The sequence below is a fragment of the Helianthus annuus genome, chromosome 1, assembly GCF_002127325.2.
Source record: "Helianthus annuus cultivar XRQ/B chromosome 1, HanXRQr2.0-SUNRISE, whole genome shotgun sequence".
Taxonomy (NCBI): Eukaryota; Viridiplantae; Streptophyta; class Magnoliopsida; order Asterales; family Asteraceae; genus Helianthus; species Helianthus annuus.
In genome coordinates, this window is record NC_035433.2 from 1053594 (window position 1) to 1073111 (window position 19518).

At 35.7% G+C, this 19518-nt stretch overlaps 2 protein-coding genes across 2 annotated transcripts; one reads left to right on the forward strand and one right to left on the reverse strand.

Moving 5' to 3' along the window:
• The first annotated feature begins 4482 nt into the window (after window positions 1-4482).
• LOC110941941 (histone acetyltransferase TAP1) lies at window positions 4483-9325 on the forward strand. Its single transcript, XM_022183643.2, has 8 exons — window positions 4483-4640; window positions 4714-4790; window positions 5002-5065; window positions 5603-5786; window positions 5961-6069; window positions 6220-6329; window positions 8810-8903; window positions 9081-9325. The coding sequence occupies exons 1-8, from the start codon at window positions 4600-4602 to the stop codon at window positions 9158-9160; spliced, it is 759 nt and encodes a 252-aa protein (XP_022039335.1). The 5' UTR covers window positions 4483-4599; the 3' UTR covers window positions 9161-9325.
• A 3212-nt stretch (window positions 9326-12537) lies between these two features.
• On the reverse strand, window positions 12538-18337 carry LOC110941935 (serine/threonine-protein kinase Aurora-3). Its single transcript, XM_022183631.2, has 6 exons — window positions 17238-18337; window positions 16915-17157; window positions 13890-13985; window positions 13449-13663; window positions 13279-13351; window positions 12538-12819 (listed from the first exon to the last, which is right to left on the reverse strand). The coding sequence occupies exons 1-6, from the start codon at window positions 17343-17345 to the stop codon at window positions 12718-12720; spliced, it is 837 nt and encodes a 278-aa protein (XP_022039323.1). The 5' UTR covers window positions 17346-18337; the 3' UTR covers window positions 12538-12717.
• Window positions 18338-19518: the final 1181 nt, after the last annotated feature.

The following is a 19518-nucleotide window of genomic DNA, read 5'->3' on the forward strand; positions in this document are numbered from 1 at the left end:
ACTTGTGTCTACTTTCTACTTGCAACAAAAATTCATCACTTTTATCGCATTTTTGGATTTATCATACGTTAATCTAATGTCAGAATGGGTATATGTCTTATCTTTGATGATTAGATGTTGATTTGTTTGATAACACACTAAGTACGTTGTCTAGAGTGACAGTATAACAAACTATTTTGGTCAAAGTCGAATAAAAGTGGCTAAACTCGGTTGCATTTTGTGATTAAAGTAGTTTTAAACTTATGACCACGTCACCTTATAAGATGCCATGTCGTAAAGTATCCCACTAGCCAATGTTCAAAAAACAAAATACTTTATCTTCTGGTGTGGATTTACAACATATGAATTATGCCATGGGCTTCAATCTTCGTTACAAACAAACATATGTTGAATGAGTTTTAAAGATGTGTACACTTAAAATGATTTGTCTTGAAATTAAGTACAATGCTACAAATTAGTTTGGAAAAACTATTCGACCATTATTGTGCTATGATTAATGATCGTGCAAAACAAGGTAGTCTTTTTCGCAAAAGGGTGAAAATTGCAATGATGATATTAAAGACATACAAAAGAGACGTTTATTAAAGTTCAAGTTATTTATTTGAGACTTGTTATTTATTCGTTTTGAAGCTGAAATGGTTTTAAATTAACTATTGATGTTTATTATCGAAACTAGTGTTAATTGAACTGCCATTCTCACTATAAAACCATAGATATTTATTATCGGAACTGATCAGTTATGAAAATCTAAAACCGAAGCATTAGTTATAGGGTTGAGTTGGTTTCAATCACTAAAGGTGATCAAAGGCCTTTTTTTGAGTTTTCTCGAATATATTGTTTGTCATGCAATTTCTACATGTTAAGTAACAATAACACGCATAAACACGTCCAAGAATGTCCATGGTTGTCGGTTAACACATGAATCGATGCCTACAACATGGGGCTAACCAAATAATAACAAAGAGTTCAATGAAGGCAAAATATCAAATACCAATGTTATCCCTCAATAAAGACCATTAAAAACTACATACATCTACTCACAAAGCATTGTATCTAAAGCAAAGCCGAATAAACATGTTCAGAAAGATCAATATATGAATACAACTATGGTAGTCTGGTAGATTAAGCCTTGAGGTAATTTTCTTCCCCTTGTTGAAATTCCTTGAGAATAACCCCATGCCTACAACTTGTGATCATCCTCTAGCCTAGTCTAGGGACGCATAAGATGAAACCTTAAGCAATCAAAAGAAAATGCATAAATCATGGTCATAGGCAATGGTTTTCGGTCGTAAAACTCTAGGGAATTTCTAGCAGCTGCATCCGTCATGAAATGTCAGAAAAAATAGCCCTTTGTATATGTTTCTTCTCACATCATTCCATGATATTGCTTACTTTGTGGCTGCAAGGTAAGGTAGTGAGTTGATTTCACAATGTGCTACCTTTATATTTTTGTGTAAAATCTCATCTTCCATTGTATTATGGATTGTTATTATTTAATAACATATAGTGAAATTCTTGTTGATTTATATTGACTTGAAAATTTAAAGGTTGAGCATTTCAAGCGACCCAAAAGTAAAAAAAAAAAGCTACAATATTAGGTCAAAGTTGTCTAAACCCAAGTTTTGTAATTGATGAATGAGAGTTGAAGGCATTATACTAGGGGTAGGGACCAATGTTTTCAGGACCAGACTGGAGGTCGACCCGGTCGTCTTACGGGGTCAAAGGTCGGACCGGTCTGACCGGTTTGACCGGATTTAAGATCCGGATTACGTCATAAATTATAATGGTATTGTGTTGCTAATGATAAACTAAACTTTTTTACCGATTAATATTTGTTTTGATTTTTTTATGAAAGCTTATTATAAATAATAAATCTCAACATGAAATGAAAATTCAAACGCTAACTAATTAACTAAAATGAAAACAATAAACTAAAATGAAAACAATAACGAAACAATGTAATTTATATATTTTTAAAGCTAAATCAAATCAAAGAATTGAATAAATAAATAGTTAAAAGTTGAAATTCGCTGATGTTAATATCTAAACCTAGGGGTGTTCAAAATCGGATTATCCGGTTTTCGGATATCCGAAAACCGGATATCCGAAAATCTCGGATAGTGAATATTGATATCCGAATTCGTATCCGAAATTTCGGATACGGATTCGGATATCCAAACGGATATCCGAATTTATAAAAAAATAAAAAAAAAATGTTTTGTGCATAGATTAAAACTAAACTTATATTCTATTTTCCAATTTTCTAACATTGAAAACTAAAAACATTCATAAATCCACATCTGAATCCGATTATTTACTATTTTTTTTACTATATTTCAAACTAAATATAATGCTCATATACTATATACATTTATAAAAAATTAGTTTTCGGATATCGGATAATCAGATAATCCGAATTTTTTGAAATTAACATCCGAATCCGAAAATTCGGATTATCCGGTTTTCGGATTCGGTTTCGTATACGGATTTTTTTAAACACCCCTAGGGAAAACCTCTTCAAATACCTCTTGAGATTTTATACATTCCCCAACCTCACTCACTCGCTGTCACTCACGGATTCACTCAAACAACCACCACTAATTGTCTAGCTTTATTACAATCTGAGATCAACGTAGGCATGCTCATAGTATATGTTATCAAAGATAAACGGTAATTCAAATCACATGACATTTTTGATAATCTATTTTCTCAAGTTGGCAACTCTAAACCCAACATCACAAACAAAGTGTTGGTGTCCATAAACTTTTGGAAATGCCGGAAACCGAGCCAACTTGACAAGCATGTTTAAGTCCCCGCTCAGCCGTAACCATAACCAGGTTTGATCTTGTAGCTTCTTTTCCGGAGCCGTCACTTGGAAGTTCAGCCATATGCCATGAGCAATGTCCGGGATATTGTATTTACAAGTGGAAACGTCAATGAGAGTGTGATTGTTTACCATTGTAGTAAGTGCAAAAGTCGCTAGTTTTGGATCGACCTTAAGTTTATCAGGGACCATGAAACTTAAGTTAAGCCTCATGTTTGCCTCAAGAAACAAGGTGTCCTTTTCATAAAAGCTTACCGACACTTTTTGTATGTTGGCAGTTTTAAGCTTTGGGTGCTCCGTTGTTTCCAAGATATAGCTAGCTAAATACATGTAGCTAACTAAAGAAAGCACCAATGTGATGAAGATGACCAAGGCTGATATCAAGGCTATTTTGTAACAGCGCTTGATGCCCTGCTCATTCCTCACGACGACAGGTACTTCGATTCCCAAAGGCACAATTCTAGCGGTTGGCATCTTGTTGTTGAAGAAGAGAGTGGAATGTGAAGGAACCGATGATGTTGAAAAACAGGAATTTTTGTGGAGAACGAACGAAGATGAATTGAGAGAGAAATGAACTGGGAATATGTAAGATCAAGAATGAACAAGTGTTCAATATAATCAACTGATAACACGATCAGCTAATGAACATACACAGAAATCCACACCTGAATACGATTATTTACTATTTTTTACTATATTTCAAACTAAATATAATGCTCATATACTATATATATTTATAAAAAAAAAATAGTTTTCGGATAATCGGGTTATCCAAAATTTTTTATATTAATATCCGAATCTGAAAATTCGGATTATCCGGTTTTCGGATATCCAAAATTTTGGATATTTCGGATACGGATTTTCGGATATTTTGGATTCAGTTTCGGATACGAATTTTTTTGAACACCCATAGGGAAAACCTCTTCAAATACCGCTTGAGATTTTATACATTCCCCAACCTCACTCACTGTCACTGATTCACTCAAACAACCACCACTGACTCACTCACTGAAATTCATTAGAACCACCATGGAATCAACCGAACAACCACCACTCCAAGTGCAGAACCATGAGCTGCTACCACAAAGGCCCATCTGGCAAATGTAAATTTATTTAATCCAAAATGTCATTTAGGTTTTAATGCATTCCTGAATGAATAAAATCCTTAAAACAATAGATTATTTAGGTTTTAATGCATTCATGAATAAAATCCTTAAAACTAGATAGTTTTTTTTTATTATCTATTTTTAAGAATTTTAATCAACGTGTAAGTATTCACTTTCCCATATATATTTTAAGGATTTTAATCAACGTGTAAGTATTCACTTTCCCATATATATACTAACTAACTATCAATAATTAAAACTAATTTATATTATGGGTTTGTCGTGTAAGTATTCACTTTCCCATAATTAAAACTGATTTATTTATATTATGTTTAAAAACACATACTAAATTGAATGTTAGATAGTGACTGCGGGAAAACTAGGGGTGTTTAAGATCGGATTATCCGGTTTCGGATATCCGAAAATCTCGGATACTGCCCCTTAGGGGGCAGTATCTGATACGGATGGTCTAATATTTAAAACAAATAAAAAATGAAAATGATTGATAAAATTCATTCAAATCAAATGTTGTTTGATACCAAGTGTAATAACATTTTACCATAGGTCAGTAGTCACTTGGGAGATATTGTGTAAACAAGAGGCCCCAAATGGCTCCCTCACCTCCATGAATATTCAACAACATTATCTTCTTCACGCAGATAATCGGAAATGCAGACCTCCTCCTCCTCCTCTTCATCGCCTCCTGCACTGTAAGTAATTCTTCCATAACCCTAACTATTCATTTCACACTAATTTTGTTTAAATTTCATCGTCTCCTTTCAGATGCGCCATCGTTCCTGTAGATTGCGTCTCAAATCAGCTACCCTATCCTTCCAACTTCACTTTACGCTTATCCACAGGTTCATGCTCGTATTTGTTATCTTAATCTTCTAGTTAAATATCCTATTATTCGAATTTCCCCTACGAATTAATTAGGGCTATTCGATTAACCCTAGGGTGATTGTAAGTTAAAAGAGTATGCTGCTGCTGTTTGTTGAAATAAACTGCTCTAACTCATGAAATTCAACTTGTGTTTATGTGAAAGTGATTATAATGTGCATATTTTTACAGGAGGGAGCAGAAAGCTCAAGGTTTCTAGGTTGCACGCCGGATTTTGGGAATCCATTAGGTCCGGGTAAGTCACGAGGAGTTGGTTGTTAGTCGGTAATTTATTAAGATAATTGCATAATCTGAATGAATTTAGAAATAGTAGTAAGCCTAACTAACTTGAACTGAAACAAATACTAGGAAGCAGAAAGATAGTTAGATCTTGCTTTTTGCTCATATCACCAGTCATTTGAGACGTAATCACATGTCGAAAAAGCAAGCATTAGTTAAATAACCTAAATCTGATAAGCATGATGAATTTTTATCTTGAGATTTGTCTCCATCTGAGAACCTGTTTTTTATAAGTTTCAGCAGACGTGTCTTTTATGCAGAATTAGTTTCCTACATTGTTCCGACGTATATTGTAGAAAGTTATAAATTTTAGATTTGTACAAACCACAACTTCTATAGTGTTCTTTAAAGAGGGAGATATTGTTATATAAACTACTCTCATTCTTTTACTTGTTCTTTGCTTTGCCATTTTTATGAAATGATAAAGTTTAACTCTGCATGTCTACATAAACTCTGATCATGCATCCCAACCAACTTCATTGAATCATCACAGGTTAATAAAGAACAACTCTACACAGGTTATAGAGCCAACTTCTAGTTCCCAAGAAGATGAAGAACCTCTTCCAGAAGAATTTGTACTTGTCGAAAATACGCTACCAGATGGAACAATTGAAGAAATTATTTTTTCTTCAGGTGCAGAAGTTGATGTATATGATCTCCAAGCCTTGTGCGATAAGGTAATTAATTACCTCTTCTTGTGGTTAATATAACATGTAAAGTGGGTCGAAAGCCGTATTTTTAATGCTTACGATATCCAAAATTGCTTTGTTAAAATGCATATATTATTATTGTAACAATTTAGTATTCCTAATCATATCGACTAACTACTTATTTATAATAAAATAAAATAGGTTGGGTGGCCCAGAAGACCACTATCAAAGCTAGCTGCTGCACTGAGAAATAGCTACATGGTAGCAACGTTGCATGCCGTAAAGAAACCAGCTGGTCCAGCTGGAGAAGGTATATTTTCCTTGAAATTTGCTCAAACTAATTGGGCACACGTGAAGTATTTGATATCATACATTTGCAGCTTAGTCTTACTTGTTTATGTTAATTAATATCAAATTATAAATGACTAATCTTAATGTATTTTGGGAAGTTACTTCACAGAATTAACAGAACCCAATAATGAAAAGAAGCTCATTGGTATGGCTCGTGCCACATCAGATCATGCATTCAATGCGACAATATGGGACGTCCTTGTAGATCCTAGCTACCAGGTATAACTATTTTGGTTGATACAGTAAGATCTAAGAATCTAGGGTGGTGAATAAGTTATTTTTTAATTTCGTGACCATCTTTTTAAAAACTCTTTGTTTGTTAAGAAAGTATATTTGTGAAAACATGTAGATTGACTAACAATAAATAATAAGCTAAGATTTGAGGGATATTACCACAAAAACACAAGTATTAATTGCAGTTTGGGTCGATGTTAACTAATCCGCCTTACGTTCCCTCCCCGATTCTTTTGTCAAGATTTTCTTCACTATATTCTCTAAATTGATAGTCTTCTGTCTAAACTCAAAAGTTGGTAGAGATCATCAAGTACTTCTATCTAGTTAGGTAGAGATCACTATTTTCTCTAATCATGGGGATCTTTACTTACAAATACATTAATCTTTACAAAGATAATACAATGACATTACTCAAATGCGTCTTCTCTTGCTAGCCTATGATTTCTCTTCTAATATGGATTAGGTAAAGGATCAAATAAAAATAAAATTATCGTACGAAACGTACGAATTGGGGGAAAAAGCAAAAAGTGGCGGTGGCAATCTGGTAATTATCAGCAACTTCAAAATTACTCTAGTAGAGTAATTTTGAGCATCAGTAGAGTAATTTTGGGAAATGTAGGGTAATTATCAAATTACTCTAGTAGAGTAATTTTGGAAAATGTCTTGTAGAGTAATTTTGTTAGCATTTAGTTATGGGGTTTAGCTTTATGGTTTAGTTTTTAGCTTTTAGTTTGGGGGGGGGGGGGGTTAGTGTAATTTTGATAATTACCCTACAATTTTGATAATTACCCTACACGACCAAAATTACTCTACATGAACATTTACAAAATTACTCTACAGAAGCTCAAAATTACTCTACTAGAGTAATTTTGAAGTTGCTGATAATTGCCAAAATGCCACCGCCACTTTTTGCTTTTTCCCCCATTTCGTACGCTTAGTACGTTAATTTTATTTTTACATGAACTTAACTCTATGGATTATGGAAAATTGTTAACACCCAAGGAGGGCTCGCCTGTCACCTAGGTGCAAAAAAAGTGCACACATAGAAATAATAATTAATGATGTACTATAAATATAATAAAAAAATCTTATATAGTTTTCTGTTAAATCAAAGTCACTGGTTTTTTGAATTAATTACATGGTTAGTACCTGGGGTTTACTTATTTTGCCATTTTGATACCTTTTTTTTAGAAATTACACTATTGGTACCAACTTTTACAAGTTGTTACACCATTAGTACCTGTGGTTGTAGAATTTATTGCATGGTTAGTGTGGCTGATGTACTTATGGTGAAATGATTTGGTAGAAGTTGGTACCAATTGTGTAATTTTCAATAAATAGGTGTGAAAATCGCAAAACAGACAAACCACAGGTACTAACCATGTAATTAATTCTGATTTTTTTTAATGTGGTTTTCATCTCACATTGCTTCATGTTTATAAAAGATATGCTTATAAACTCCATAAAAATGCAGTCATATTAAGCAATGTTAAGCTCAATTTAAACACACTAAATTAGTCCTCGAATTAATGCACCTTGTATAAACAAATACGTGTGGGCTTGTCATGTCCAGGGAAAATGAATTTCAACTTTTTATTTGAACAACCATGGTATTCATCAATCATGGTTCTTCAATTTTCAATTCTTTAAATTTGATCAGACCTTGGCACAACCGCACTGTGCATCGACTTTCTTCCATTAACATTTTTTAATTGATTTGTTTTGCTTGTTTGATATTTTGGGCATTCTTTGTAATGATTTAAAAATGCAGGGAAAGAACATATGTATAATTAATTAATTATAATATTGATACCGTTATCGAAATAAGGAGTGCATTTCACTATGCATGACCATATATACAAATAGTTTCGATTGACAAAGAATCCTAGTGTTTTAGTGATAATATGATTATTTAAATAAGAGTAAATTACAAAAATCGTCCTTTATGTATGTCACTTTTTGCAAACTGCGTCCTTTGTCTTCAATAATTACAGAAAACGTACTCGATGTTTCCAAACCCTTGCAAGTTATGTCCTTTAGCCCTAACTCAGTTAACTTTGGTGGTTAAATCGGACCAAATGGACCCCACACATGAGTGTATTTTTGTGGTTAAATCTGAACAAATGGACCTCACGTGAGAGTAAATGACCAAAATACCCTCATGTGTGGTCCATTTGGTCAGATTTAACCACAAAAAATTAACTGAGTTAGGGCTAAAGGACATAAGTTGCAAGGGTTTGCAAACATCGAGTATGTTTTCTGTAATTATTGAAGACAAAGGACACAGTTTGCAATAAGTGACATACATAAAGGACGATTTTTGTAATTTACTCTTTAAATAATAGTAAGTATTTTGATTTACAAGATAAAGGTATGCGTACTCAATAAAATATTCATGGTTGTCTAATATGGTTAATTGTTTAGACAAAGAAGCTGAATTGTTAAATTGGCTTATTCTATGATAGGGACAAGGTCTTGGAAAAGCGCTAATTGAGAAGCTTATAAGAGCTCTACTTCAGAGGGACATTGGCAACATATCACTATTTGCAGACAGTAAAGGTATGCAGTCTCCTCATTGTTGAAAATTCGATCCCTTTTAGTCACTTTTAAACCATAATTATATATAGGGTATAATTATACATATAGAACTTGTTTTGACATGTTACGTTCCCTCCTTGATTGTAAATGAGTGTCGATTTATGAAGCTAATCTCAAGTTGGTTTATTATTATTGCAGTTGTGGAATTTTATAGGAATCTAGGATTTGAACCCGACCCAGAGGGCATCAAGGGTATGTTTTGGTACCCTAGGTTTTAGCACGCGGATACATGAAATCCTGTATATGTAGAATCTTAGCTCAAAATGTATTTTCCCATGTAAAATACATTAAAGTGCTTAATCTTATTATTTACTACCAACTTTTTTTTGTAAAATTACATATTTTTCCTTATTGAAAGATATATTCCAATCGATTATTGGCAACACGTTTCCTGATTACTATAATCGTTCTGTTGTTTCTTTTGTACGGTCCAACAAGCAAGTACGAAGGTATACGCGTGTTCAGTGGCGGATCTTGCCCGTTGAACATGCCAGGGCCGAAAGAGACGGGCACTAAAAAAAGCCCGGGCCAAACATAGTATATATAAAAAATTTCGATCGAAATGCGGAAAATTAGCACTACGCCCGAAAAACTTGCCCGGGCCGTGGCCCTGCCACGGCTCTTCTAAGAACCGCCCATGCGCGTGTTGGTTAGCTCCTCATTGATCAATGTCGCCGACAATATTTTGTGTTTTTGGTTATATCAATGATCTCCTTCTTGCGTTCAACTTGCCTGATGGGAGTTGTTAAAGTGTCGAATATGGTGGACCTGGCCTCGGCGAAGCTAGGCTAGGTCCAAATCATTTTTATTTTAATTTGTTTTGTAAATTTCTTGATAACCGATTTTTATTAAACTTTTTGTTTTTATTTGTAAATTTAAAATGATTTTACAGATTCTTTTTTTCTTATTTCATGGCTGATATTAAACTTAAAAATAGTTTTTATAACAAGTCTTTTGAAAATCATGTTCTCTTCTAGCTCTTTTGTTCGTTTTTTTTTTTTAATATTACAAAATTGAAATGCTTTTATACTATTTAATACCATCAAGAGATACCATGCTGTATGTACTTTACATCATGTGACTTGTTTAGCAAATAACCTTTCACACCCAGAACAAGCCTTAACAATTCACTCGATGACATCAAGTCCCCTTCAAACAACTTTTCATAATGAAAATGACTAAAATCACCACCCGAATGTGTTTGTGTTTGCAATTACTCCCTCGACACTCGAAATATCTAAGGTTTGGAGTGATGACGGTTGACATACTGACCGTAGTAAGAGATGGTTAACTCCAAAGCGTGTACATTCAAAGTATTACTTCCATCTATGTCAAGATTACAACACACACACCAATGTTAACTTCTTCAATGCGGGAAACCCCGAAAACGGATCAACATCAATAATAATCTCCCTTTTGAGATACAAACTGTTTAGATTCTTAAACGTTCCCCCAAAAACGCGCAACCCATGTTACTGTTGCTCTCTAGTTTTGGGACCAAATCGGCCAACTCTTGTTTTTCCTATTGCGTGTGAAAACGCGTAACCAAACACTTTGTTTAAAATCTTGGCGCTGCAGTTTGAGGGTCAGTTTACCCGAAGAACAGATAATGTGTTGAAGACGAACTTATCGAAGTCATTCTATATGAAGTGAAGTTGAGAGATGGAACACAAGAAGCCCATGATTTGGATAAAAGTGATGTTTTAAAGGCATGTTATGTTTGGTTTCAAGAATGTGAAGTTGCTGCAGGGATTCTGGTAAGTCTGTAAGCCTGTCAGCCGTAGTTTCTTGTTCTACACGTTTTCTTTTGATCCAAGACATGTTTGAAGCTCTATGCGTTTATCGATCTAAAAAGGGTTAGGAATTTATGTATTCAATATGACTAGGCATTTCACCACATAAGTAGAAGCCAACCCATAACATAACCCTAAGTCACTCGCTAAGTTGTGATCGTCACGTTTGACGAGTCACGATGCGTCTTTGTACCTCAAAGTCTCAGACCCTCCTATATCATTGTAGAGTGTCCATCCCTCGAATCAAAATACATTTATATGAAGCTATTATTAACTCGAATAAACCCGGTTTAATACACATAAGGACATGATTCGGTTCATTTGATTCGATGAACACATAGTTTCAAATGTTGCTCGTGCAATCAACATCCATGTTTTCTTGTCAAATTATTTAATCTTAAATGTGTATTAACGATTTATCTTAAATAATTAGTTTTGCACAAATGTGTCCCTATCACAAACACAAAAAGCATTAAAACATCAATTCATTTCTCAACTTAATATGAGTTCTGTAAAATATATCTATGTGTGTGTTGATGTGTATGTATAAATTACAACATGCTCATCGTCATTTGTATCTTCCAAGTCCAACTCGTTCATCCGTCAGCAATAAATATCGTGAAATCTTTCTATTATTGGTTCGGCTATGCTTATGATCTTTGCTATGTGATCATTACTTGAACGGTCGGTTTCAAAACCCATTTCCTTGTCAAACTTCTCCTTAACGTGAAGTCGAAAACCAGGACCACATTCATACCTCGTACCCTCCCCTCATAAGTCTTGGGTCCTAATGTGTACAAAAGCTAGCCCCAAGGCGTACTCCTCGTCATCACTCCAAGCTTGAAACATTTTTGTACCCAGGTAAAAACGGGTGGGGTAAGAACCAGTTCGGATAGGACCTGATTTTCAAAAACAAACCAGAAACCGGGTAGAAACTACCAGGTACAAAAGGGTAAAGACCAGTTCCTCCTCATACCATGTAGGAACCAGAGTCGATTCCAAATCGGGTATTTTGTGCAAGGTATCCTTTTTGATGGAGAACAATTAACTAGGATCGAAATGGTGGCCCAATACAAGCTGTATTTTAAAGCTATTTAAGATCTCAATCAGTCAACAGAAATATGCATAAGATTTGATTAGTAAATTTAGATTGCAAGAATTGGCTTAAAGCTCTCTAAAGATACAAAAGAAAGGAATTACAAGCAAATCAGTTAATAGATTTAGGGCTTTCTTTCTTATTAACATTGAATATGAATTTTTTGTTTTTTTTTTAACAAACGATCCACACTGAATATGAATTGATTACAAGAAGGAAAGAAAAAGATACAGTGAATGAATCTAATCTAATCTAATCTAAGCGAACCTAGCCGTTAACCCTGCCCTAACGACCTGAACGCTGCTCTAACTAACAAGTTCTAAAAGTGACACTATCATCCCTGAACTTCTATAAAATGTAAGAAACAGAACTTAACTTCTTTAAACACAAGTTATTCTACCCTGAAGCAAACCATCTTCTATGCAGCAGCTTGTTTAACCACCTTTAACGACCACTTCACTTTATTGACCTGCTGTATGGTTGATTAATCATCCCCCTCTTTTAACGTTATTTTCACAAAATTAGTAAAATAACGTTAAAATTTGTGCACTTTCACTTTTGCCCCCCGAGCGCCCACACATATATACATTATATGTGCATACCGCAAGCGGGGCGAGATTAAAATAAGCCAGACATTACTAATTATTATCATCATACCATTTAAATAATCAAGAATTCTGCCATACTATTTAGCATTGTGTTCATCTTTTCTCCATGCAAATGGGCAGTATATAAATTGATTTGTTAATTAAGTTATAACATAAAGAAAGGATTATACAGATTACATAACAATATTCATACATTCTCTATATGAAGGCAACATAAAGAAGCAGCAATAGGCTACCAAATTCACACACGTTTGGGCTACGGTTCATTTCTGTTGCTTCTATTTAGGGAAAGTACCATTGGGATCAGCATTCATGATGATCCAAGGATGCTTCAAAATCTTGTCAAGGGGGAGCCTTTTTGCAGAGTCTTTCACTAAAAGCTGCATTTGTATTTGTTCAAATCATATTATATTATAGAGTTAATTGCTCGGATGGTCCCTGTGGTTTCAACTTTTTTCACGTTTAGTCCCCACCTTTTGAAAATAGCAGGTATGCTCCCTATGGTTTGTCATTTTGTTACTCGGATAGTCCCTGAGTAGATGTCAGTTAGTTTGAAAATAGCAGGTATGCTCCCTATGGTTTGTCATTTTGTTACTCGGATAGTCCCCAGAGTAAATGTTGGGGGACTATCCGAGTAACAAAATGACAAACCATAGGGAGCATACATGTTATTTTCAAAATGTGGGGACTAAACGTGAAAAAACGTGAAACCACAGGGACCATCCGAGCAATTAACTCTATATTATATTATAAAATATGGAATAGAATATTCATCTTCAAACTTAGCACTCAATCTCATAACTTGATCAATATTTGGTGAATCTAACAGCACAACTTACTTGTATTATGAGATCTTTAGCTTCGGCAGAAACATGAGGGGTAGAAGGAAAGGTGAGGTCAACCTTCATAATCCTGTGCAAATAACAAATGTTTCATTATAAAGTTGAAGGTGTCAATTTTGACCCGTTTACTTTTAAACGGGTCAAATGCGTCGATAAGCGTTTCTTACCTTCGAAATGTATCTGCTTGGCTGTCTGCCTCGAAAGGGGGGACACCGTATAGAAACTCATAACATAAAACACCTAAAGTCCAATTATCGACTGCATAATCATGAGCTTTATTTTCCACCATCTCTGGTGCTAGATAGTCTAATGTTCCACACATTGTGTGTCTCTTGTTTTTTGACTGAACAGACCACCCAAAATCCGCTATCTTCAACCGACCCTGCCATCAGATCTCAAATTTTAAAATTAAGGGTTTTTTTTCTTTTCATCTTTTCATTAATTTGATTTATAAAACTACAGAAGAGACAAGTTTCACGTTGCGTAACTCACAGAAAGTTTAAGAGTTTCAAACGATTTTTTTTTTAATCTAGATTGCTCAGAATTATTTAAAAATAAAGCAAATGAAAATACGCCATATTCAACAAGTGATTGTTATCTTAACTTACCTCGTGATCAAGCAACAAGTTCTCCGGCTTGATATCCCGATGGATAACATGCTTCTCATGACAGTATGCTAATGCATGCGTAAGGCTGGCAATGTACTACATTCAGAAAAATGTTAATAAATTAAAAAGCATCGCCGTAATTGATACTATTAGTTTCCATTTAAATACTAATTCTATTATATGGCATATGCATCTATACTATCACATGATTTTTTTACCTCATTTACCAAAAAATGAAAGCATTTTAGAAGTTCTAAACCGAACGAAAGCATATTATGAGACCTAATGCAAGCATGCATATAAGCTCTATATTGAAACAGATTTAGATAAAATGGATATAAATTATAAAAACATCACCTTGATTCATATTAGGAGTTGTTGGTAAAAGAGAGGTATTCGAGGCAATTGCAAAGTATTTTATTAATAACCGAGAACCAGCTTATATAGTGCAGGTTACAGCAGACTCAAAGACTCAAACAAACACTCCTAACAACCTTCTACTAACAATCCGTATTATCCAAAATGACCACAAAAGATTCACTAACTTATTTGACTGACTCTACGCGGGATTGTAACGGCTACACTTGCATGAAGCCATTCCAAACCTGTTCAATAAATCCTTAGCATATTTCTTTTGAGACAAGTAAATGCCATCTGATCTTTGCTGTACTTCTAGTCCCAGAAAGTATGTTAGCTTCCCAATGTCTGTCATTTCGAACTCAGTGACCATTTTTTTGTTTAAATTCAAGCAAAATTTTCGTAGAAGAACTGGTATAGATCATACCATCAACAAAAACACAGATGATGATAATATAAGCACCATTTCCATGTTTTGCATAGACTGTCGGCTTGGTTTAGAAAAGCGCACCTTAAGCGCAAAGGGACCCTAGGCGCAAAGAGTTGCGCCTTGTGTGACATAAGCCGAGCGCTGTACAAAAAGCGCACAAAAAAGCAAGCATTTTGGGAAAAAAAAACCCCACTGAAGCGCTCGCTTCTTGTACAGAAGGTGTTTTTGTGCATTAAACTCTTATACATGTAGCTAAAATGGTTGTACATTTAAGTGATTTATACAATAAATCAGATATAAACCTAACTTATAGCTATAATTTGGGTTAGGGATGCTAAAAACCTATAGGATATATAAAATATATATATATAAGCACCTTGCGCCTCGCGTACGAAAAGCCCTCCGCTTTTGCGATTTGCGCTTTGATCTGACCTTGTCGCTTTTGTGCGCTTCGTACTTTTTTAAACCAAGACTGTCAGTTCCTTTTGGCTCCTTTTGTAACCATGCAAAACCAATACATACCCATAGATTCGACTATACCAGGCTCTTTTCTTCGTTCTCATGATCAGTGTGAGTGTATTGTCACCGGCTACAACGCGAAGGATACGGATGCAGCTCTGCTACGTGAAAATGAGACAAAGGATGCAAGAGCCTTGGCGATTATTCAACAGGCAGTACACGATAGTGTATTTTCCAGAATTGTTTCCGCCAAAACTGCTCGTCAAGCTTGGACCGTATTACAGACGCAGTTTCAGGGTGATTCGAAGGTAATGACGGTGGGTGAAACTGCAAAGTCTACGGCGGGAATTTGAGACTCTCCTGATGAAAAGAATGAAACATGCTGCTGTGCAGCCGTGAACCATTGTGCAGGTGGCCTGCAGTTTTTTTAATAGCAAAGCGACCTTTTTTTGGGTTGACGGTTGTCGTATTGTTATTTCGGTTTGCAAAACAAACCCCTTTTAGGGTTGCTATTGTCGAGTAATTTTGTCCAGCAAATTGCCCTTAAGGTGTATTAAATGCAAACGTTATGTAATAAAAGCAACATTTGGGATTGGGTTGTATTTTCTCATCATACTTCCAAAGCAGACAAATAAACCAATAAACTTCCTTTTTTAATTGGCTATACTTAAAGATTCTTATTAATATCAACTAGCTAATGACGTAGTAATCCACCCGCAGACGGATTCAGCAATGATAAACACTAAACATAATTGTAAGTGATCATGAGATGTCAATGGATGATAAAAAGTGGTTTGGATTCAAGGTCATTAGTGACAGTTCCAGCCAATGGAAGATAAGAAAGTCAAAGGGAGCTGAAGTGGCCCAACACAAGATTTGCCGTATGTTATTTGTTTTGAGGGGCTTGAATGTTCCAGGTGGCGGGATGTTAAATTACGTGCTTTAGATGATGCAAGGCACCAAACACTTTTACATTGCAATACACTCAAAATAAGACTAAGGATATTGGGATTGATTGTTTAATGTGAAACATGTGACAAATAAACAGTTGAGCAATGAGTATTTTGCTCAAAATTTTTAATTTATTTTAGACAGTTTACATTAGATGAGATTGACTTATTTCGTTACAGTTGAAGTTTTCGTTTACCCATTTGATGATTACCATTATCATTATCATTACCAACATTCTAGAAAAAAACATTTCTTACCATATGTTTCTTATTGTTTATGTTTCATCACCCTCATCTAACATTTCTCTTCATCGAATTTACAACACACCCACACAATAACTTAATGTGTGTATAAAACAACGCCCACCAACACCATTTTCACCAACGCCATTTTAACCTAATGTACATATCAATGCAATTTTCAAGTAACCATTCTACGTACAAAGTTTATATCATGTTCAGTTCATATTTAGGCTGTCAAAGTTGAACCATTCCTTAAAAAAAAACTTTCTATTTTTTTTAAGTAAAACGCTTTAGTGTGGTGTTGTAGGCTAGGGATAAATCAAAAGGAAAAATATGTTCTGAATAAACTTAGATTTTCGCATCTCATTAACCTCCCGCCGCAACGAGCGGGTTAGTGTAAACTTGTCTAATTACAAATCCTATACCTAATTAAAGCATACTTAAGAGACCTAAACGGAATACAAGCATACACTAAGCCCTATATCGAACCATAACCGCACAACCTAACATCTTAGAGCATTCCAGTATAAACAGTAACATAGCGCGGACGCGCGCGTGTAAGAGAGAGAGATAAGCATATCCTTACAGTAGCAGCTTGTTGCTCAGACAAATAACCAGCTCTCCTCAGCTCTCCATACAACTCCCCTCCATGAGCATACTCCAAAATAAAAAATATCCGTTCCGCATCATGAAACCATCCGTACAGCCTCAAAACATGCGGATGCCGAAGGCTAGTTTGAATCGCCATTTCTCTCTTCAACTGATGTTGATGCCGGTACTTTTCAATCTGCTCTTTGAATATCACCTTCAAAGCCACTATATACTTGCTCTAATCGCACACAAATCAGACTCAGAAAAAAAACCTAATTTATAAAAAATTGAAGTTACAGTTAGATGCGCGTGTGTTACCTTTGCTTCACGAGCGAGATAAACTCTGCCGAATTTGCCCTTGCCGAGCGGTTTTCCGATCTCGAAATCGTTGATTGACCAGTTTTTTTTGGGTGAATCGGAAGCCATTGCAGATTGGGGGGAAGTTGTCGATTTGAATTTAGAGGAGTTTATTTATTTATTTTTTTAATCATTAAATACCGAGTTAAATGCTTGGTTGGTCCCTGTGGTTTGCAAAAATTGCAGACTTGGTCCCAGTGGTTTACTAATTACACGCATGGTCTCAAAACTTGTCAAAAATGCACTCGGTTGGTCCTCAGCCCTAACTTCAGTTAAATTTCTCAGTTAAGTCCATATTAAATGACCAAAATACCCTTGCTTATTAACTCTCTTTATAACTGCATCATCACCACCACTTAGACCCCTTTTCAATTCTCTGCACCTTTTGAAGCCTCATATGCATCAAATTACTAAAAATCTGAATATTTCTATGTAAACTGAACAGTTAACTTCTTTCTCAAGGAATAATGCACCTCCAAAAACCTAGAATTTCTGATTCCAGAACAATGTGGATTCTAAACGGCAAATCTCATAAAAATGAAGTAAATCCAGTGAACTGAAGAACCTAATTCAGCTGATCTATACTCAAACAAACCCTAGGTTTTCATCAATAACACTCGAGTTCGTCAATCGAAAACAACAACAGTTTGCTTCAATTTATGTCACAATCCTTTTTCACATCACATTTCGCATCATATTTCGTCAAACAACACGCAATCGCAAGGATTACAGCTTCAAAACCCTAGCAAATGCATCTGCGTATTTTCGAACAATCTGGAAGCTAAAACTGTAACAACCGTATGAAATTGCATAAACTTACCAGCTCCGGCGATCTTAAAACCGTAACTATGTGTGTTTGATGTTTCTTCTTCTTCAGATGAACACAAACTTCTTCTTCTTCTGATTCGAACAGTTTCTCGAGAAATAAGACTCAAGATATTCACTAATGAAGCTGAAACGATTGACGTGTGAATGTGAATTAAGAACGTAAAGAAGCGTTGCAATCGAATCGTGTGATTAGTGAGAGAAGGAAGAATGAGGTTCATGAAACATTGATGAAGTGACGCAGGGACTTAAAAGATAATGCAGATTATAAAGAGAGTTAATAAGCAAGGGTATTTTGGTCATTTAATATGGACATAACTGAGAAATTTAACTGAAGTTAGGGCTGGGGACCAACCGAGTGCATTTTTGACAAGTTTTGGGACCACGCGTGTAATTAGTAAACCACTGGGACCAACTCTGCAATTTTTGCAAACCACAGGGACCAACCAAGCATTTAACTCTTAAATACCATATATAAACTTTTTAGAACAATTTTGGGTAAATTACATAAGGATAGCAGCTAGACGAGCAATAAATTGTGTCGTCGTCCCTTTTCTGAATAGAAAACTCTAATCTACTAAAAACAAAGCCTCGCTCCAGAGGGGTCGAAAAGTTGTTGTGGACCACACGCTGAACTCTAGACAAGAACCGAACTGCCTCTGGCGCCAAGGAGCCGAACGTGTCAAACGCCAGGGGGACAAAGGCATGCTGATTATCCTCACAAGCTTTCGCGTGCTTTTCCACCTTCTTCGACTCTGCTTTCAGAACCGCTTGCCCCGCCACAAACCCATTTTCCCAGAACCCGGCTAGGGGGGATACACCTGTGAGATCGACACAAGCATGTTTCCCGCCCTCCCAACCAAAAACTAGCACGTCAGCCGGGCGTAGAGTGGATCTCCCCTCCGACGGGTCTGTAAGAAAATTAACAGGTGCCTCTTTCTTTGCCGAGATCCCTGCTCGTCTGAGAATATCCATTAACGCGTCTCGAACAATGTCATGGCGATACTTAAACCCCGGCAACTCTCTACAGTGTAACGCATGCTCCCCGTATTTATCCAGGCATGCTTTACGGAAGACTTGGCAAGTTTCATTATTCGGGAACATGGGGATCATCAAACGGTACTTAAGGATTGACCGGTACTCCACCGTTGACATACGTTGACCCAAACCTTCAATAGGAATAACAGTTAAGAAATCCTGAGCGTGAGGCCTCTGTAGGCATTCAATGACGGCTTTCTGGCGGGGGGACAAATGAAAATCTTCTCCCAAACTTTGTGTGATTTGACAACAAAGGGCATCCGCCAAAGTTTTCTGTGGCTTTTTGGGGGCGGTGTCCTTGTTAGAGAAACCGCCGAGATCAAAATCAGGTAGAGATTCATGCAAGCATTCCAAGGCGCTGGCATAATCCGGATCAATG

Coding starts and splice junctions, on each gene's coding strand:
- LOC110941941 (XM_022183643.2), top strand. CDS start 4,600: ATGCAGACCTCCTCCTCCTCCTCTTCATCGCCTCCTGCACT. Junction 4,641..4,713: donor TCTTCATCGCCTCCTGCACT/GTAAGTAATTCT, acceptor GTCTCCTTTCAG/ATGCGCCATCGTTCCTGTAG. Junction 5,787..5,960: donor TCCAAGCCTTGTGCGATAAG/GTAATTAATTAC, acceptor AAAATAAAATAG/GTTGGGTGGCCCAGAAGACC.
- LOC110941935 (XM_022183631.2), bottom strand. CDS start 17,345: ATGGCTTCCGATTCACCCAAAAAAAACTGGTCAATCAACGATTTCGAG. Junction 13,986..16,914: donor CTGAGCAACAAGCTGCTACT/GTAAGGATATGC, acceptor TTCTGAATGTAG/TACATTGCCAGCCTTACGCA. Junction 12,820..13,278: donor CTAAAGATCTCATAATACAA/GTAAGTTGTGCT, acceptor ATACAAATGCAG/CTTTTAGTGAAAGACTCTGC.